We start from the raw sequence: 16,113 nt of genomic DNA, 5'->3' as shown, positions 1-16,113 counted from the left end.
ATACAAGAAAATGCAGCCTGTTATGGTGCAAAAGGTATCCAGATCACAGAAAGGTCAGTGTAGTCTATCTGCACTGTGCAGAGCACATCCCAAAATTCAGAAGTCCCTGCAGAGCCTTTGGGGCTTGCACACCCAGGTGTGTTGATAATATATAAGATCATTTTTCAATCTAGTAATTGGAATGTACTGACACCAGTGATAGCTCACTTTGAAATCTTTGGCTTTGTTTTACCTTGGTTTTTCTACTTCTTTTTGCAAAGCATCTTGTCCTTTGGCATAGTTCATTCATGTATCCTGGGTGGAACCCAAGTGGCACTGGCTTGAGAATATAAAATAGAATACAAATGAAAAAGTAGAGGGAGAATAGAGGTGGTGTACTGTTGGGTATAATAATGTTGGGTATAGTGATTCTATGGAAAAGTCTGAATTGGGTACACTGAAGCACAAGCCATGGGTTTGAAAGCAGGCCACTGAGCTGGGTGAAAGTGTAGGGTCAAAGTGCCTCTGAGAGGAATGTGGTCTATGTAAAACAGGAGGTCTCCTAATTGATTTGTGGCCTGCAGAGCTTGGTACAACTTGGTGCCTGTTTTCTTACCTAGATGCTATAGCTGTCTTGTTAGGATTAAGTTGATATATCCTTTGAAGGACTAAGATAATGTAGCTTTGTTAAGAAAAGTTATTGTGTCTCATTAGAAGATAAGAAATACATAACTAGGGTATCCTAGCAATTAGTGTGTAATCCTAACGTAGTATGTAGCTAATGTATGGAACCAATTAGAGTCTAACATGATTTGTAACGCTGTTGTGTAGCCTTCTGAAGGCTATATAAGCCCATGCTTGGGGTGCAATAAATTGGGACTTGCTTACATTAAGCGTTGCCTCATCAGTCTGAAGTTGTGTCAGGGTAAGTCTAGGCTGGATGTTAGGAGGAAGTTGTTGGCAGAGAGAGTGATTGGCATTGGAATGGGCTGCCCAGGGAGGTGGTGGAGTCACTGTCCCTGGAGGTGTTCAAGCAAAGCCTGGCTGAGGCACTTAGTGCCATGGTCTAGTTGAGTGGCTAGGGCTGGGTGCTAGGTTGGAGTGGCTGATCTTGGAGGTCTCTTCCAACCTGCTTGATTCTATGATCTCTTATCCTTATAGCCATGGTATTCGGCCTGTGGCAGTGTACCCAGCGGTAATGAGAGAAGGGAAGATTTCAGATTGCATGTTTTATCTGCACAACAATAAAAATGATCTGTACAGAAGCTGAATGCTGAGAGCTAATAACAGTAATTAAAAAATCCCTATTGGATGGCATACAAGGGCATGCATAAACAAAAATAGCCTTCATTGCTTCTAGGCAAGGGTTAATCAGTTGCCAGTCTTTCAGTGGTTAGCATTACTACGCCAGGGGAAATTTAGGCTGGAGGTGAGGAGAAAGTTCTTCCCTGAGAGAGTCATTGGACACTGGAATGGGCTGCCCGGGGAGGTGGTGGAGTCGCCGTCCCTGGAGCTGTTCAAGGCAGGATTGGACGTGGCACTTGGTGCCATGGTCTAGCCTTGAGCTCTGTGGTAAAGGGTTGGACTTGATGGTCTGTGAGGTCTCTTCCAACCTTGGTGGTACTGTGATACTTTTTGAGGATAAGCCCACACACCCAACAGCTCACAAGGGCAATAACTATTACCATGTGAAAAAGTCATTAACAGTTACCACCACCTCTTGCGTAGCTCCAGAAGCAGTGGTGATAGGAATGGTTGAAAGGGAATTAATTCTATTTTACTGACCTATTAAATATATGTTGTTTGCCTAGGGGCAGTGGACAAGAAAAATGTTACAAAACTGCTATAATTTATGGCTACATCCAGAAAATATATTGGTGTATCAGTTTTGTTTCCATGCTCTTTAATTTCCTTACCTTCACTTCCACAGATTATAAAATCTTTATAGATGTTGCAGACAGTAAAACTGTAAGTACTGGCATCTTCTAAGGGAGAATGCAATAGCATGGGAAGAATACATGCCAAACATACTTTCTAGTTGCACTGGATGATCTTGGAGGTCTCTTCCAACCTGGTTGATTCTATGATTCTATTTTGAATAAATAAATGCATACAAACAAACAAAACAGAGGACCACGAAAGAGAACTCTTAATTTGAGTTTGCCTATTTAAATTGTCTTCCATAACAGGGATGGAGCTGATGGAAATTGGCACTTGGAAGACATCTGTATATTAAAAAAGCAACTCCTTTCCTAAGCTTGTGTTTAAGAAAAACATGCTGGAAAGCCACTAAAAGGTGTCAGTTTAGCTATCTCATCCTGCCTGCAGATAAAACTACCTGAAGGGACATTGTAGCCAGGTGGGGGTGGCCTCTTCTCCCAGGCAACCAGCAATAGAACAAGGGGACACAGGCTCAAGTTGTACCAGGGTAGGTATAGGCTGGATGTTAGGAAGAAGTTCTTCACAGAGTGATTTCCCATTGGAATGGGCTGCCCAGGGAGGTGGTGGAGGCACTGTCCCTGAGGGTCTTCAAGAAAAGACTGGATGAGGCACTTAGTGCCATGGTCTAGTTGACTGGATAGGGCTGAGTGCTAGGTTGGACTGGATGATCTTGGAGGTCTCTTCCAACCTGGTTGATTCTATGATTCTAAAAAGCTCTTCAGAGCTAAGAATGACAGAAAAGGAATTGTATCAAACTAGACCAGCATTTGGCCTTTGGTTACCACAAGAGAGGGAATCATTTTTGGAAGTTGTGGTGGGTTTAGAGTTAACCTTCATTCAAAATTGTAAACGTTGAGAGAAAGTAAATAAAATAGCATTGGTTATAGAAGAGAAAATAATAGGTAAGTCTGTATCATTTCATGGAATCAAGCAGGTTGGAAGAGACCTCCAAGATCAGCCAGTCCAACCTAGCACCCAGCCCTAGCCACTCAACCAGACCATGGCACTAAGTGCCTCAGCCAGGCTTTGCTTGAACACCTCCAGGGATGGTGCCTCCACCACCTCCCTGGGCAGCCCATTCCAATGCCAATCACTCTCTCTGCCAACAACTTCCTCCTAACATCCAGCCTAGACCTCCCCTGGCACAACTTGAGACTGTGTCCCCTCATTCTGTTGCTGGTTGCCTGGCAGAAGAGGCCACCCCCAACCTGGCTACAGCCTCACTTCAGGTAGTTGTAGACAGCAATGAGGTCCCCCCTGAGCCTCCTCTTCTCCAGGCTGCACACCCCCAGCTCCCTCAGCCTCTCCTTATAGAGTTTGTCATAGGACTGTCAAAGTTCCCAGGAAAATAAACAAGTGGCTGAGATTTGGCTTCTTGGGTTTTTTAAGCTTTCTGCATAGCACACTAAGTTGGTGTGCTAGTTTGAAGCTAGCTAGAATGTTTTGGTGAGAGGAACTAGATTACAGGCTGTGAAAGGAAAACAGTGGTGATGTCTACTTCCCTCATAGGCTTGCTGAGATGTATAGGAACAAGAAATAAAACCATAGATAACCACTTCTGCTGCTGGAGAGCTTGGAGCTGCATCTCTCTTCTAACCTCACCCTCTGTTTCTCTGATTAATCCACTTTGCTTCCTAACCCCCTGGCTGGAGTAAGGTTGAGAGGGGTAGGGGCAAGGTGAAGGGGTGGTTTGGAGCCCCTCCTGGGGACTCAGGTTTCTGGGAGGGCTGTTGTGTTTCTGTATTACCTTTTCCCTTGTCTATTTCTGTCTATAACTGTATCTACTGTAAATATCTGCTTGTATATTGTGCTAGCTGTAAACAATAAGCTTCATTCAATTTCCAGAGCCAGCTGAGTCTAGTCTGGGTAATTTCCAAAGCGTAGGGGTGGGCAGGTAACCCCCAAACCATCACAACTAGATATTGTTTCTTGTCATTCAATCTCTGCTCCTTGTTACTTTGCCTTTAGCCTTTCCTTGTGTCTTCTAAACCTTGACCAAATAGTGAGAGATCCAAAACAACTGAAGTAAAAAGGTTGACTGCAATTGTACAGCATGCAACTTCATTTTGCTTTTAAGTTACATCATAACAGTCTTGCCACCTTTAGATACAAGGTGTAATTTCATTGCTTTATCAAATCATGTGCTCTTTTAATTGCATTGTGTTAATCAGCACAACTGGCCTTTTTCAGGCATTTGTTAAAACCAGCCACTTTACAGACCTTCTGTTAATGCTTTTCAACATGTTTACCTTCAATATCACAGCTGCTTCACTCTTGGCTTTATCTTTGAAGACCGTGCCAAATGTGGAGTGTGGAGTACTTTGGCAATGTCATTAGTATAGAGGTTTTCCCAGTCCCACTGCCTGTCATTTGTACATGTCCTAAGCAGGGCTCCCAGGATAAAGTTCCAGAGTAGAAAATAGCCATGCAAGCCACAAGAAAATGATTTCATTATGCTGGAGTTTTAGTCAGGTGCCATTCTGGTGGTAGAGCAGCTGTAAGGTGATTGTTTCTTTTTTATTTAGTGGCAGATGGAGGTGATGTTCAGTCTGGAGAAGAGGAGGCTCAGGGGGGACCTCATTGCTGTCTATGGCTATCTGAAGTGAGGTTGTAGCCAGGTGGGGTTGGTCTCTTCTCCCAGATGACCAGCAACAGAACAAGGGGACACAGTCTCAAGTTGTGCTGGGGGAAGTCTAGGCTGGATGTTAGGAGGAAGTTGTTGGCAGAGAGAGTGATTGGCATTGGAATGGGCTGCCCAGGGAGGTGGTGGAGTCAACATCCCTGGAGGTGTTCCAGAGGAGACTGGCTGAGGCACTTAGTGCCATGGTCTAGTTGAGTGGCTAGGGCTGGGTGCTAGGTTGGACTGGATGATCTTGGAGGTCTCTTCCAACCTGGTTGATTCTGTGATTCTCTGATCTTATTCAGAGATCTGTCTTCCTCCTTTTGTTTATTTCCCTTTCACTTTTTTCTAAATGACTACTCCAAAGTATTTTGCCTTCCAACAGTTTACATCATTTCACAGCAGAGTGGCTCTTTCCCTACCTGCAGATATCTGACAGGACTTTTTTTTCCCCTTCTTAATCCAATACATGCCTAGAAGGAATTTGCACTTGTTTTGCAAATTCTTCCCAGACAGTCATTCTTCATCCAATTAAAAAACACCTACCCTGAAAGAACTGAAGGCCAAGTAATTGAGTAACTGCCAGTAGAACTGTAATTTTTCTGAGGTCTTATTGATTGCAGAGCAGGAAGAAAACTGTGAGGGCAGTGGTTGCAGCTCTATCCTTAACCACACTTTCCCCCCATATGCACACTGCATAATACCTCCATGCAGGTACACTGTTCTCTCCCTGATTTGGGGCTTTGACCAAACAGGCCATTCCCATCTACAGCTCACTCTTCATCTCTGTCAAGTATTGCCTCAAATGTCCAGGACACTTCATTTAGATGACTGTTGTTATCATTTTGGGGGTGACAAGCAGAGTGACAATTTGAGGTTGCAGTTTGCTCAACGTGCTAGTCATTGCAATCCTCAAGTGGGGTGTCTGGGAGCATCCCCCCCACCAAATGCAATAAGGGAGCCTATGCTCAAAATGCCATCCCAGTTTGGCAGCTATGATTTGTGCTTTAAACACACTGAACTGCTTTTTGACTGCTCTCTCCATTGGACTTACCTACAGCCTGTGTGTCAAAAAAAAATCAACTGGCCTCTTCTGAACTGGAATTTAGCTTGAGCTTATATTACTGTTGCAGTGAGTTCTCTAGATTCTGCTTTATTTTACTTGAATTTAGGGGTGGGAGGGCAGCTTACATGACCCCTCCACAGGAAATTAAGTGCAATTTGACATTTAAGAGCTTAATCTCCTGTGTGGTGCCCAGTTTTCAGAGGTTTGTGTGTATTGGCTGCCTCTTGCAGGGGGCAGAATAACACTGGTTAAGTACAAGTGTCTCCCACTTTCATCTCTCTTAGCTTGTATTTATCTAACCAGTACCTAATGCTCCTGAAGGCCACAGGACTATGTGCAGAGCTACATCTATGCATGTCAGCATGCTTTCAGTGCTACAGGACTAGCATCTGCTTTGATGCAGTGGTTCATGTCCTCTACCATCTTAAAAGGACCAGTACTGCATCACTTATCCCTCAAGAGGTGGCCCCAGTGGTGCTGTGGAATGGGAATTGGGAAAGCTCATGAGACCCTCTACATGAATACATGAATCTACCAAGAGTACAGTGTGGCTTTGTCTTTCTCAGATGAGTCTCTTGACCAGAGGCTGTTTAGTCATGTCTGAATACTTTTAAATTTGAAATTGGGTCACTTTTCTACCCAACTGCTGATAGTTTAAAAAAAACCCAAACCCCAGAATATTGACATACTTCAATTCAAGTAATCATTTGTCTATGGCTTACTGGGAATCTCAGTATGTTTTGCTGGTGTTAATGCTGTAGGCAGAGAGACTTGAAGCTAAAAAGAGACAAGAAGAAATGCAAAGAAGAGAGATGGTCTTTGAAGATCAATATTAGGAAGTAAAATTTGAAACTTATTACCAGAAATTCCTCATCTGCTTTTCCTTTTCTTTTTATTCTTCTCCTCTTTTGTTTTTTTGTTTACTTTTTATACAGTATCACAGTATCACCAAGGTTGGAAGAGACCTCACAGATCATCAAGTCCAACCCTTTACCACAGAGCTCAAGGCCAGACCATGGCACCAAGTGCCACGTCCAATCCTGCCGTGAACAGCTCCAGGGACGGCGACTCCACCACCTCCCCGGGCAGCCCATTCCAGTGTCCAATGACTCTCTCAGTGAAGAACTTTCTCCTCACCTCCAGCCTAAATTTCCCCTGGTGCAGCTTGAGGCTGTGTCTCATTCTGGTGCTGGCCACCTGAGAGAAGAGAGCAACCTCCTCCTGGGTACAACCACCACCCCTCAGGTGGTTTGCCTTTGTCTGGTTTGGGGCTAAGAGAGGGTTCAGCTTACTCTTTTTTCACTTTTTGACTTGAAACTTTTAACTCCAGCACAAGATGCAATGCAGACAAACTGTAGCACAGGAGGTACCTTCAGAACATCAGAAAACACTTTTTTCCTTGTGGGAGTGACTGATCATGGGCACAGGTTGCCCAGGGAGCTTGAGGAGTCTCTGTCTTTGGAGGTATTAAAAAGTTCTGGACATGTGGCTCTAGATAGCCCTGCCTGAGTGGGAGGATGGGCAAGCTGACCTCCAGATGTCCTTTCCAACCTCAACTACTCTCTGATTCTGTGAAATATTCCAAGCTTCCTCCATACTTTGTTCTGTGAGAAACTTGATTCAGTAGGTTTAGCCTAGTTTCTCAAAACAAACACTTTGAAATGAAAACTGTGATTATAGGACAACTTTCTCTCTCTAACTGAATCCACATGTGATCATTCAGGCCAGGACTAATTATTGCAACAGGATCTAATTTATTTTAGTGGCTACCAAAGAAATCTAACCCCCATGGAAATAACAGGGACTTACTTAGCATAGCTCTACAGCTTAAGTGTAGAGATCTACAGTGAAGACCTATCTTCCAGGAATGCTTCCTTAACATCAGATTTAGATATGACTTAACTCCTGACATAATGAATTCCATTGGCAGTGAAGTTTCTAGCTTGCAAGTTCACTTTACTCTGACTTACCCAAGCCAATTCTATCACATAATTAACACACAATACTCTTTAGACACCTTTACCTTTTTTATCTTTAGCTCCTGAAATTACTCACCTGCATCTTAGCATGATTGATTGTTCTTCCCTCCTCTGTGACCTTTAAAGGAGGCACTTTTGTCCCATGCTAGTAGCTCCACTTTCTTCATCATTTGCCCACATTCTGTTCTCTAATGTATAGATGTTATAGTACTTTCTCACTAGTTTCAGCCTTTCTGGTCTTTTTTTTTTTGCCTTGGGTACAACCTTATCCTTAAATACACTTGGCCAGTGCTTCTGTCTCTGTATGCTGGTATTTTGCCTGCTGTTTGCCCCAATGTGAGTTTCACATACCTTAATTCCTCAGGATTTCTGAAGACCCTGTTTATGACAGACTAGACCTCTTCATGCTCTTTGAGCCTAACTTAACAACAACCTCATCAGATCTTTCCAGTGCAGGGTCCTCAGTTATGTGACTTGCTTTTTACCTGAGGGGATTTTCAAGGTTCTTATGTTCTCATTTAATATGATTTTTTTTCCTCTTAAGGCTTATTCAGTTATGAACAGAGGCATATATTTTTCTTTCCCTTACCTTCCCTTTCTGTACCTTTTTGGCTTAGAGTGAAATGAATTCTGCTGATTAGTGCTTTCCCCATTAAAAGTAAGCTTGTTCTGTCAAAAGCTGGCCCAAATCCTTCATATGGGCAGTCAGTTGGTCCCTAGGTGATGTAGTAGCTCAGTCTATCTAGGCACTGAGGAGGAGATTGTCTGGCAGCTATTCTGTCCACCAGTCTAGGAAAGCCTTGTGGGCATTTAGCTGGTATCATCTCAGGAAACTAAATGGATGGATGCAGCTGAAGGTAAAGACAGACTTTCAAGCCCCATTGCTCAAGATTATGTTCAGTTATCAGAAGATTATTTGTATGTACTGTGCTGAACATACACCCTGAGGGCCCTCTAGGTACCCTACCTAGGGAAAGTAAGCTGAAAAGGTACCTACAGTGAATGTAATTTCAGCTAGGCAATAAACATCCCATGCTACAGTACAAAGTGATGCTAGTGCCTTCCCTACTCTGAAGAGGGGCCGAGGAAAAGAAGTCTTCACCACTGGATGCTGTCAAGGTTGCATTGCTAAGATACTTTGGCATTCTGAAGTCCAATATTCAGGAAGAATGCAACATCTTGGATCTTGTAAAGTACTGCTGGTTCTTAGAGACAGGTTCCCATGACAGTGCTTGGTATTTAATGATGTAGTTTTCCCTAGCATGCAAAATAGAATGACTCATTACTTCTACCATCTAAGACCTTATGTCTAGAGGCAAAGAGAAAAAATATGAGGTTGTGCCCCTTTCCTTGCTGTCTCTGCTGGAGTATTTTGATCTCCTTCCCTGCTTGCTGTGAGAGAGAGGAAGGAAGGTCATGTGCTGCATATGAAGCAATGACCTGTGCAAAGTCGTGGCCTGTAGAGCCATTTCAAAAGATAAGCTCCCCTTGTTTGTCTGTTCTCTGTAAGCATCTGTAGCTGCAACACCACAGTTTTCCTGAGCAGATCAATACCTATGAGCAGTCTCATTAACTGGGAAACCTTTTAAAATTGATCACCACCTCAAGCTGTATCAGTCTCCATGGGGTACAGCCCAATCAGTGCCTTTCCCTTATGAAGTGCCACTTCTATTTGATAAGGAAATGCTCTTAAGCTTCTCATGTCATTAACATGAGAATCATAGAATCAGACAGGTTGGAAGAGACCTCCAAGATTATCCAGGCCAACCTAGCACCCAGCCCTATCCAATCAACTAGACCACGGCACTAAGTGCCTCAGCCAGGCTCTTCTTCAACACCTCCAGGGATGGTGACTCCACCACCTCCCTGGGCAGCCCATTCCAATGCCAATCACTCTCTCTGTGAAGAACTTCTTCCTAACATCCAGCCTATACCTACCCTGGCACAACTTGAGACTGTGTCCCCTTGTTCTGTTGCTGGTTGCCTGGCAGAAGAGGCCACCCCCCACCTGCCTACAATGCCCCTTCAGGTAGTTGTAGACAGTAATAAGATCACCCCTGAGCCTCCTCTTCTCCAGGTTAAACAGGCCCAGCTCCCTCAAGCTCTCCTCATAGGATTTGTGCTGCAGTTGGGTCCATGTCTGCACTCACTGTATTCTGCTCAGAGCTTGGAAGAGCATTTGCCAGAGAAGCACATGTTCCAAACACAATGCAGGAAGTTCACCAAACCAAGCCCATATTACACTCTCCTGCCAAACCAGTTTTCTCAAAAGTCATACAACGTGAGGAAATTAAAGCTGAACCAAACCAGAGCCTTTATTTATTTATCTATTTTCACAGGCTAAATACTGGTGTCCTTGCCAGTTTCCAGTCCCCTATGATGTGTGCTTCAAACAGCAAGCTGGTAACAAATTTTCCCCACAGAAGTGCAAATGGAAACCTGACCAGACTTTTAATACAGGTTGCTAGAGGGAATGAAAAGAGGGCTTGCACAAAAAGGGGCTTGCAGCCTGGAGAATCTTTTGTTTGCTTTTCAACACAATGGTCTTAAGCTTTCTTCATTTGCTCCTGATTATTTTAAGCGTTGTCAATTATTTAACTAACAGGCAGAAAACTAGGCTTTTATAGACATCCAAAGGGACTCTCTTGAGTGTAATAATGAAGGCAGTTTATTGAACGCCTGTGAGCTTGCTTTCTAATTGTATGCATTAATCTGCCCATGCAAGCTGGCTGAAAATATAGAAGCAGATTGCACATGCAGATGGAGCGCACAGAATGGCAGAGCTATGCAATAGGCTTACACAAAACTGCATTTTCCTTAAAACCAGATTTATGCTTATTACTTTAGATGATAAATGAAACCTGATGTCTAAAATAACTTCCAAGAATATTGAATGGGTTGGTGGGTGGGAAAAAAAAAAAATAGCCTGGCTCTATTATTTCATCCAGTCAGGAAAACAAAAAAAAAGGCAAGTGGGTTTGACAGGAAAGATTAGTTTTGGGTGTGGGTGGGAAGTGATGAAAATAATTCTGCTGAGAAAGTTACCTTTTTTAACCTGTTTTTGTACTTTCTTGAAGCCTTAGACCTAAAATGAACTCCTGCCACATTTTTTTTTGTTCTTATCCCCTAACAAGAGGAAGACATTCTTAAAAGCTTGTAGACAAGAATGCCTACTAGCCAAAGCACATTATCTTTAGATCTGTCCATAGTATGCTTGCATATTACTCTCAGTACAGCATTAAGCTTGGTATGTGGCAACTATGATAGAGCTGCCATCATGGGAACATGGTGGGGTGATTCACAGAGCTGGAGTACTGCAGTGCATGGCTAGAAACTCTTCAGAAGGGATAGGCAAGGAAGGAGAGATGGTGGGCTGGACCTGTTTGTTAGGGACTTGTAGACAAGAATGCCTACTAGCCAAAGATAACACATTATCTTTAGATCATAGAATAGAATCATAGAATCAACCAGGTTGGAAGAGACCTCCAAGATCATCCAGTCCAACCTAGCACCCAGCCCTAGCCACTCAACTAGACCATGGCACTAAGTGCCTCAGCCAGGCTTTGCTTGAACACCTCCAGGGATGGTGACTCCACCACCTCCCTGAGCAGCCCATTCCAATGCCAATCACTCTCTCTGTGAAGAACTTCCTCCTAACATCCAGCCTAGACTTCCCCTGGCACAACTTGAGACTGTGTCCCCTTGTTCTATTGCTGGTTGCCTGGGAGAAAAGGCCACCCCCCACCTGGCTACAATGTCCATTCAGGTAGTTGTAGACAGCAATGAGGTCTGCCCTGAGCTTCCTCTTCTCCAGGCTAACCAATCCCAGCTCCCTCAGCCTCTCCTCATATCCATTCCCTTATCTCACCCTAGTGGGAATGTGGGTGGTCCCAAACAAAAAGAAACACTTGTGAATTCTCTGACCTGCAAGTAGCTTCCGAATGCAGAGCGCCAACTCCCAATCCCTAAATGACACTGTTCTCAGTAGAGCACATGGCAAATTTACGTTGTGCATTTTACATGTTGAGCTTCAAGTATATGCTATGCCTGAAGCTTAATTGTCAATGTAAAACCAGGTACCTGAGGAGCCCCAGAAAGCATCTGCAGCATGGACTGATCTCCACAGTTATGCACCACCTCCTAGCACTTTACTCAATGATCCTGCTAGTAGAGACAGGATTTCCCCTTGCTCTTAAGAGTTTTCCAGCCTCCAAATCCAGTATTGTGCTTCACTCTCCCACTGCTGCATGTATACTAGTAAATAAGACACTGACAATCAATGTCACTTTTAAGGCCTAAGACTGCCTGATTTCCATTGCCAGCAAGTTTTTTCACATCCCATTTTCTCAGAAGTCCCAGTTAGGAGTTACTTGTGGTTGATATTTATTCCTGGACAGAAACCAGTATTTATTTGGAAAAATGCTGTTTGGAAGAGGTCAAATCTGTTCCAGGAGCTGTTGCCACAAAATACATGGCTTAACTCCCATGCTAAGAGTATTTTCCTGAGCTTTTAAACATACCAGTAAGGTAGTAGCCTATCTTAATTAGTGGAGCAAAAGGCTTGTTCCCAGTGGTGGAATGGGAATCAGGGCTGCCACAAAAGACAAAACACCCTCATAAGATTTCTCCAGCTTAACTGCATCTTCTGAACAGCTCTCTTCCTTTCAGGCTGAAGCTTAGGGGTAGTTAATGCTCAGGTTAGCAGCCTGTTAGGAGGATGCTTTCTTCTTCATTTGATTACATTTTTAATACCCTTTTGCTTAGATTATTTATTGGAGGGCATCAGAATGCTTCTGTACCCAAATTAATTTCTTCACCTCATGCTCTTCTTTCCTTAATATTAATTATAGGAATGCATTTTAGCAGCTTCTTTGATTAGTCCTTGAAGTTTTAGCTCCAACTCTCTGAATGTGGAATACCTATGGACACTTTGATATGTTGATTTCCTTCTGTAGTTAATGCTTTTCTCTCTGAAACGTTAATTGAACTGTCATCTCCCTGACTTCCCCCTTTCCCTGCAGCATGGCTTATGCTATGCTTTGCATTGTTGTGACTATAGGTTTAGTGTTATGAAAAACACCATTCAGACAATATTTTGACAGCCTGGCAGCTCCAAATGCATTACTGGGTTTCCATAGAGATGATACACAATGAATTAACGTGTAGGACTGACTTCACTGAGTTTGCCTTTAGTTCAGTTTGGAAACCTGAGTCCCTGTCTCGTTGTAGGAACACCTTATTATGACTGAATTTGGTGTGGTAAGGTGTGTGTTCAACAGCAGTGCACAGTCTTGCTGAGCAACTTCATTTACAGTATCCCAGTATCATCAGGGTTGGAAGAGACCTCACAGATCATCAAGTCCAACCCTTTACCACAGAGCTCAAGGTCAGACCATGGCACCAAGTGCCACGTCCAATCCTGCCTTGAACTGCCCCAGGGACGGCGACTACACCACCTCCCCGGGCAGCCCACACTTGTAGCTGTCTTTTCTGAAACCTAAAATGAGCTAGATTTTCATCTGACAGTGTGCTGACCTGGGAAATGTCTTAACCCTCCACCCTGTTTCAATCAAACAATGAGAACTTTCACTCACCTCGTGCCATTATTTTGTCATCCAGAAGGAATTAGGACACAGCCTGCAGTTGCCTTATATTTCTTTGCAGAGCTCCATCCTTCTCACATAGATTTCAGACTTTCTGCAGGAGTTCTTTGTCTTCCTAGTGTAGAAATAAAATGTTAATTTAGCAATTTTAGCACAGGTAGAGAAACACAAAACCTGCAGTTTAAAACTTCAAGTTCCTAAAATTACTCTGCATGGTCTCACCACTTGATCATTTCTCTTTCATGGAAACAGTGTGTGTGTGCTTAACATTAGTTAATGTGTGTGCTTAATCAGTTCTGGGCTCCTCAATTCAAGAGAGATGTTGAGGTGCTGGAAGGTGTCCAGAGAAGGGCAACAAAGCTGGTGAGGGGCCTGGAACACAAAGCCTATGAGGAGAGGCTGAGGGAGCTGGGGGTGTGCAGCCTGCAGAAGAGGAGGCTCAGGAGGGACCTCACTGCTGTCTACAACTACCTGAAGGGAGGCTGTAGCCAGGTGGGGTTGGTCTCTTCTCCCAGACAACCAGCAACAGAACAAGGGGACACAATCTCAAGTTGTGCCAGGGGAAGTCTAGGCTGGATGTTAGGAGGAAGTTGTTGTGAGAGAGAGTGATTGGCATTGGAATGGGCTGCCCAGGGAGGTGGTGGAGTCACTGTCCCTGGAGGTATTCAAGAGAAGCCTGGATGAGGCACTTAGTGCCATGGTCTAGTTGAGTGGCTAGGGCTGGGTGCTAGGTTGGACTGGATGATCTTGGAGGTCTCTTCCAACCTGGTTGATTCTATGATTTGGGTAAGAAGACTATTGATTTATTTAACCATGATATACAAGCTCTTTGGAGATCAGGGAATCTTATTTATGTGGTTCTTCCTGTATTTTGTGCTGTTTGAGGTCCATATTAACTGCTCAGGTGATGGGATGAGCTGGGGATGCTGAGGCTCTGAAAGCATGGCTTGCTACAGCTTGAGCAAGTATTCTGTACCAGAAGTAGTTTTTGTATTGTGTAGAGTGGGTTCTTGTTCTTTTCCCCCTCTTCCCCTGAATATAACCACAGAGTAGCAGGGCATTCTCAGAAAATGAATCTACTCACAATTTCAGGTCATGGAGTGAAAGATGAAAACACACTTTGTAGTCTGTCCCAGCAGTTAGTCATCATCACTCTTCAGCAGCCAAGGCTTTTTCTCCAAGGTTAAGTAGCTGTCTTTGGTAGTAGCCTCTTCTCCCCTACAGAGCTAGGTGGTTGTCTTGCTAGCTCTTTGGATTGAATGCCTCTTGAAGAACTTTTCTGCTTTCACTTAAATATTTTCATGCTTTCAAAAGCTATAGAAGAATTAAAATTGCTTCTTTCCTCTAACTGTTCCTTTGAGTGAGCAGAGACTTGAATAGATATGCCTGGCACCACAGGTTAGAGAACTGTTTCTTGATCCCAATACTGAAAGCTCCTGTTCTTTACATACATTTATGTTGTTCCTTGTGATGATTTGTTCAGCTGTACTCATGGAAACTGGGAGCAAAGCAAGGGTACTTTAAAAATCCTGATTTATAATGGATGTGAGTGGAAAAACAAAATTGCCCTTGACAAAATAACAAAAGGCAATGTAGTGTGAGTCTGTTTCACCTAAAAATAAACATCCTGGAGTTTTTTTGGTTGGTTGGTTTGGGGTTGTTTGGGTTTTTTTTCCAGTGCTACAAAATACTTCAAAGTCTTTCTGCTTAAGTAATCCATTGTAAAGCTGCCTTGGCTAAATAATCATTGAAATTGCTTCTCTGAGATTCATAGATCCAGTGGAAGAACTTGCAACAGTTCAGTGAAGCACTTGTGTTCTGATGGAGGCCAGTGGTATACAAGTCTGTTTCTTAGAAGCTTTAAAATAAGGAAGGAAAAGCACATCGAGTAGCCTGGAGAAGAAGAGGCTTGGGGGGGACCACATTGCTGTCTGCAGCTACCTGAAGGGAGGTTGTAGCCAGGTGGGGTTGGTCTCTTCTCCCAGGCAACCAGCAATAGAACAAGGGGACACAGTCTCAAGTTGTGATGAAGGAGGTCTAGGTTGGATGTTAGGAGGAAGTTGTTGTCAGAGAGAGTGATTGGCATTGGAATGGGCTGCCCAGGGAGGTGGTGGAGTCACCATCCCTGGAGGTGTTGAAGCAAAGCCTGGCTGAGGCACTTAGTGCCATGGTCTAGTTGAGTGGCTAGGGCTGGGTGTTAGGTTGGACTGGATGATAGAATAGAATCAACCAGGTTGGAAGAGACCTCCAAGATCATCCAGTCCAACCTAGCACCCAGCCCTAACCAATCAACTAGACCATGGCACTAAGTGCCTCATCCAGTCTTTTCTTGAAGACCCCCAAGGACAGTGCCCCCACCACCTCCCTGGGCAGCCCATTCCAATGCCAATCACTCTCTCTGTGAAGAACTTCCTCCTAACATCCAGCCTATACCTCCCCTGGCACAACTTGAGACTGTGTCCCCTTGTTCTATTGCTGGTTGCCTGGGAGAAGAGGCCACCCCCCACCTGGCTACAATGCCCCTTCAGGTAGTTGTAGACAGTAATAAGATCACCCCTGAGCCTCCTCTTCTCCAGGCTGCACACCCCCAGCTCCCTCAACCTCTCCTCATAGGATTTGTGCTCCAGGCCCCTCACCAGCTTTGTTGCCCTTCTCTGGACATGTTCCAGCACCTCAACATCTTTCTTGAATTGAGGGGCCCAGAACTGGACACAGTACTCAAGGTGTGGTCTGACCATTCTCTTCCAACCTGGTTGATTCTATGAACTACAAAGCTCAACTATGTAAATAGCAGCAATTGTTTGCTTAAAAATGTCTCCCAGCAAATAGCCACAATATAGGTTCTCTATCCTCCATCTCATTTCATTCTGTCTTTCTGCATAACCTTTTGTTCCACCTGTGATGTTTTTTTTCAGCAGTCATATG

At 43.9% G+C, this 16,113-nt stretch overlaps 1 protein-coding gene across 1 annotated transcript in view; it reads left to right on the top strand.

Moving 5' to 3' along the window:
• Window positions 1–16,113, top strand: part of EPSTI1 (epithelial stromal interaction 1) — a 43,364-nt gene that overhangs the window by 12,904 nt on the left and 14,347 nt on the right. The window contains 1 exon segment of the mRNA XM_064168108.1: window positions 6,368–6,441. Coding sequence (XP_064024178.1) covers window positions 6,368–6,441 — 74 coding nt within the window.

Source organism: Pogoniulus pusillus, chromosome 3, assembly GCF_015220805.1.
Source record: "Pogoniulus pusillus isolate bPogPus1 chromosome 3, bPogPus1.pri, whole genome shotgun sequence".
Classification (NCBI taxonomy): domain Eukaryota; kingdom Metazoa; phylum Chordata; class Aves; order Piciformes; family Lybiidae; genus Pogoniulus; species Pogoniulus pusillus.
Note: the sequence above shows the minus strand (reverse complement) of the source record. Positions and strands in the feature narration are given on the sequence as shown.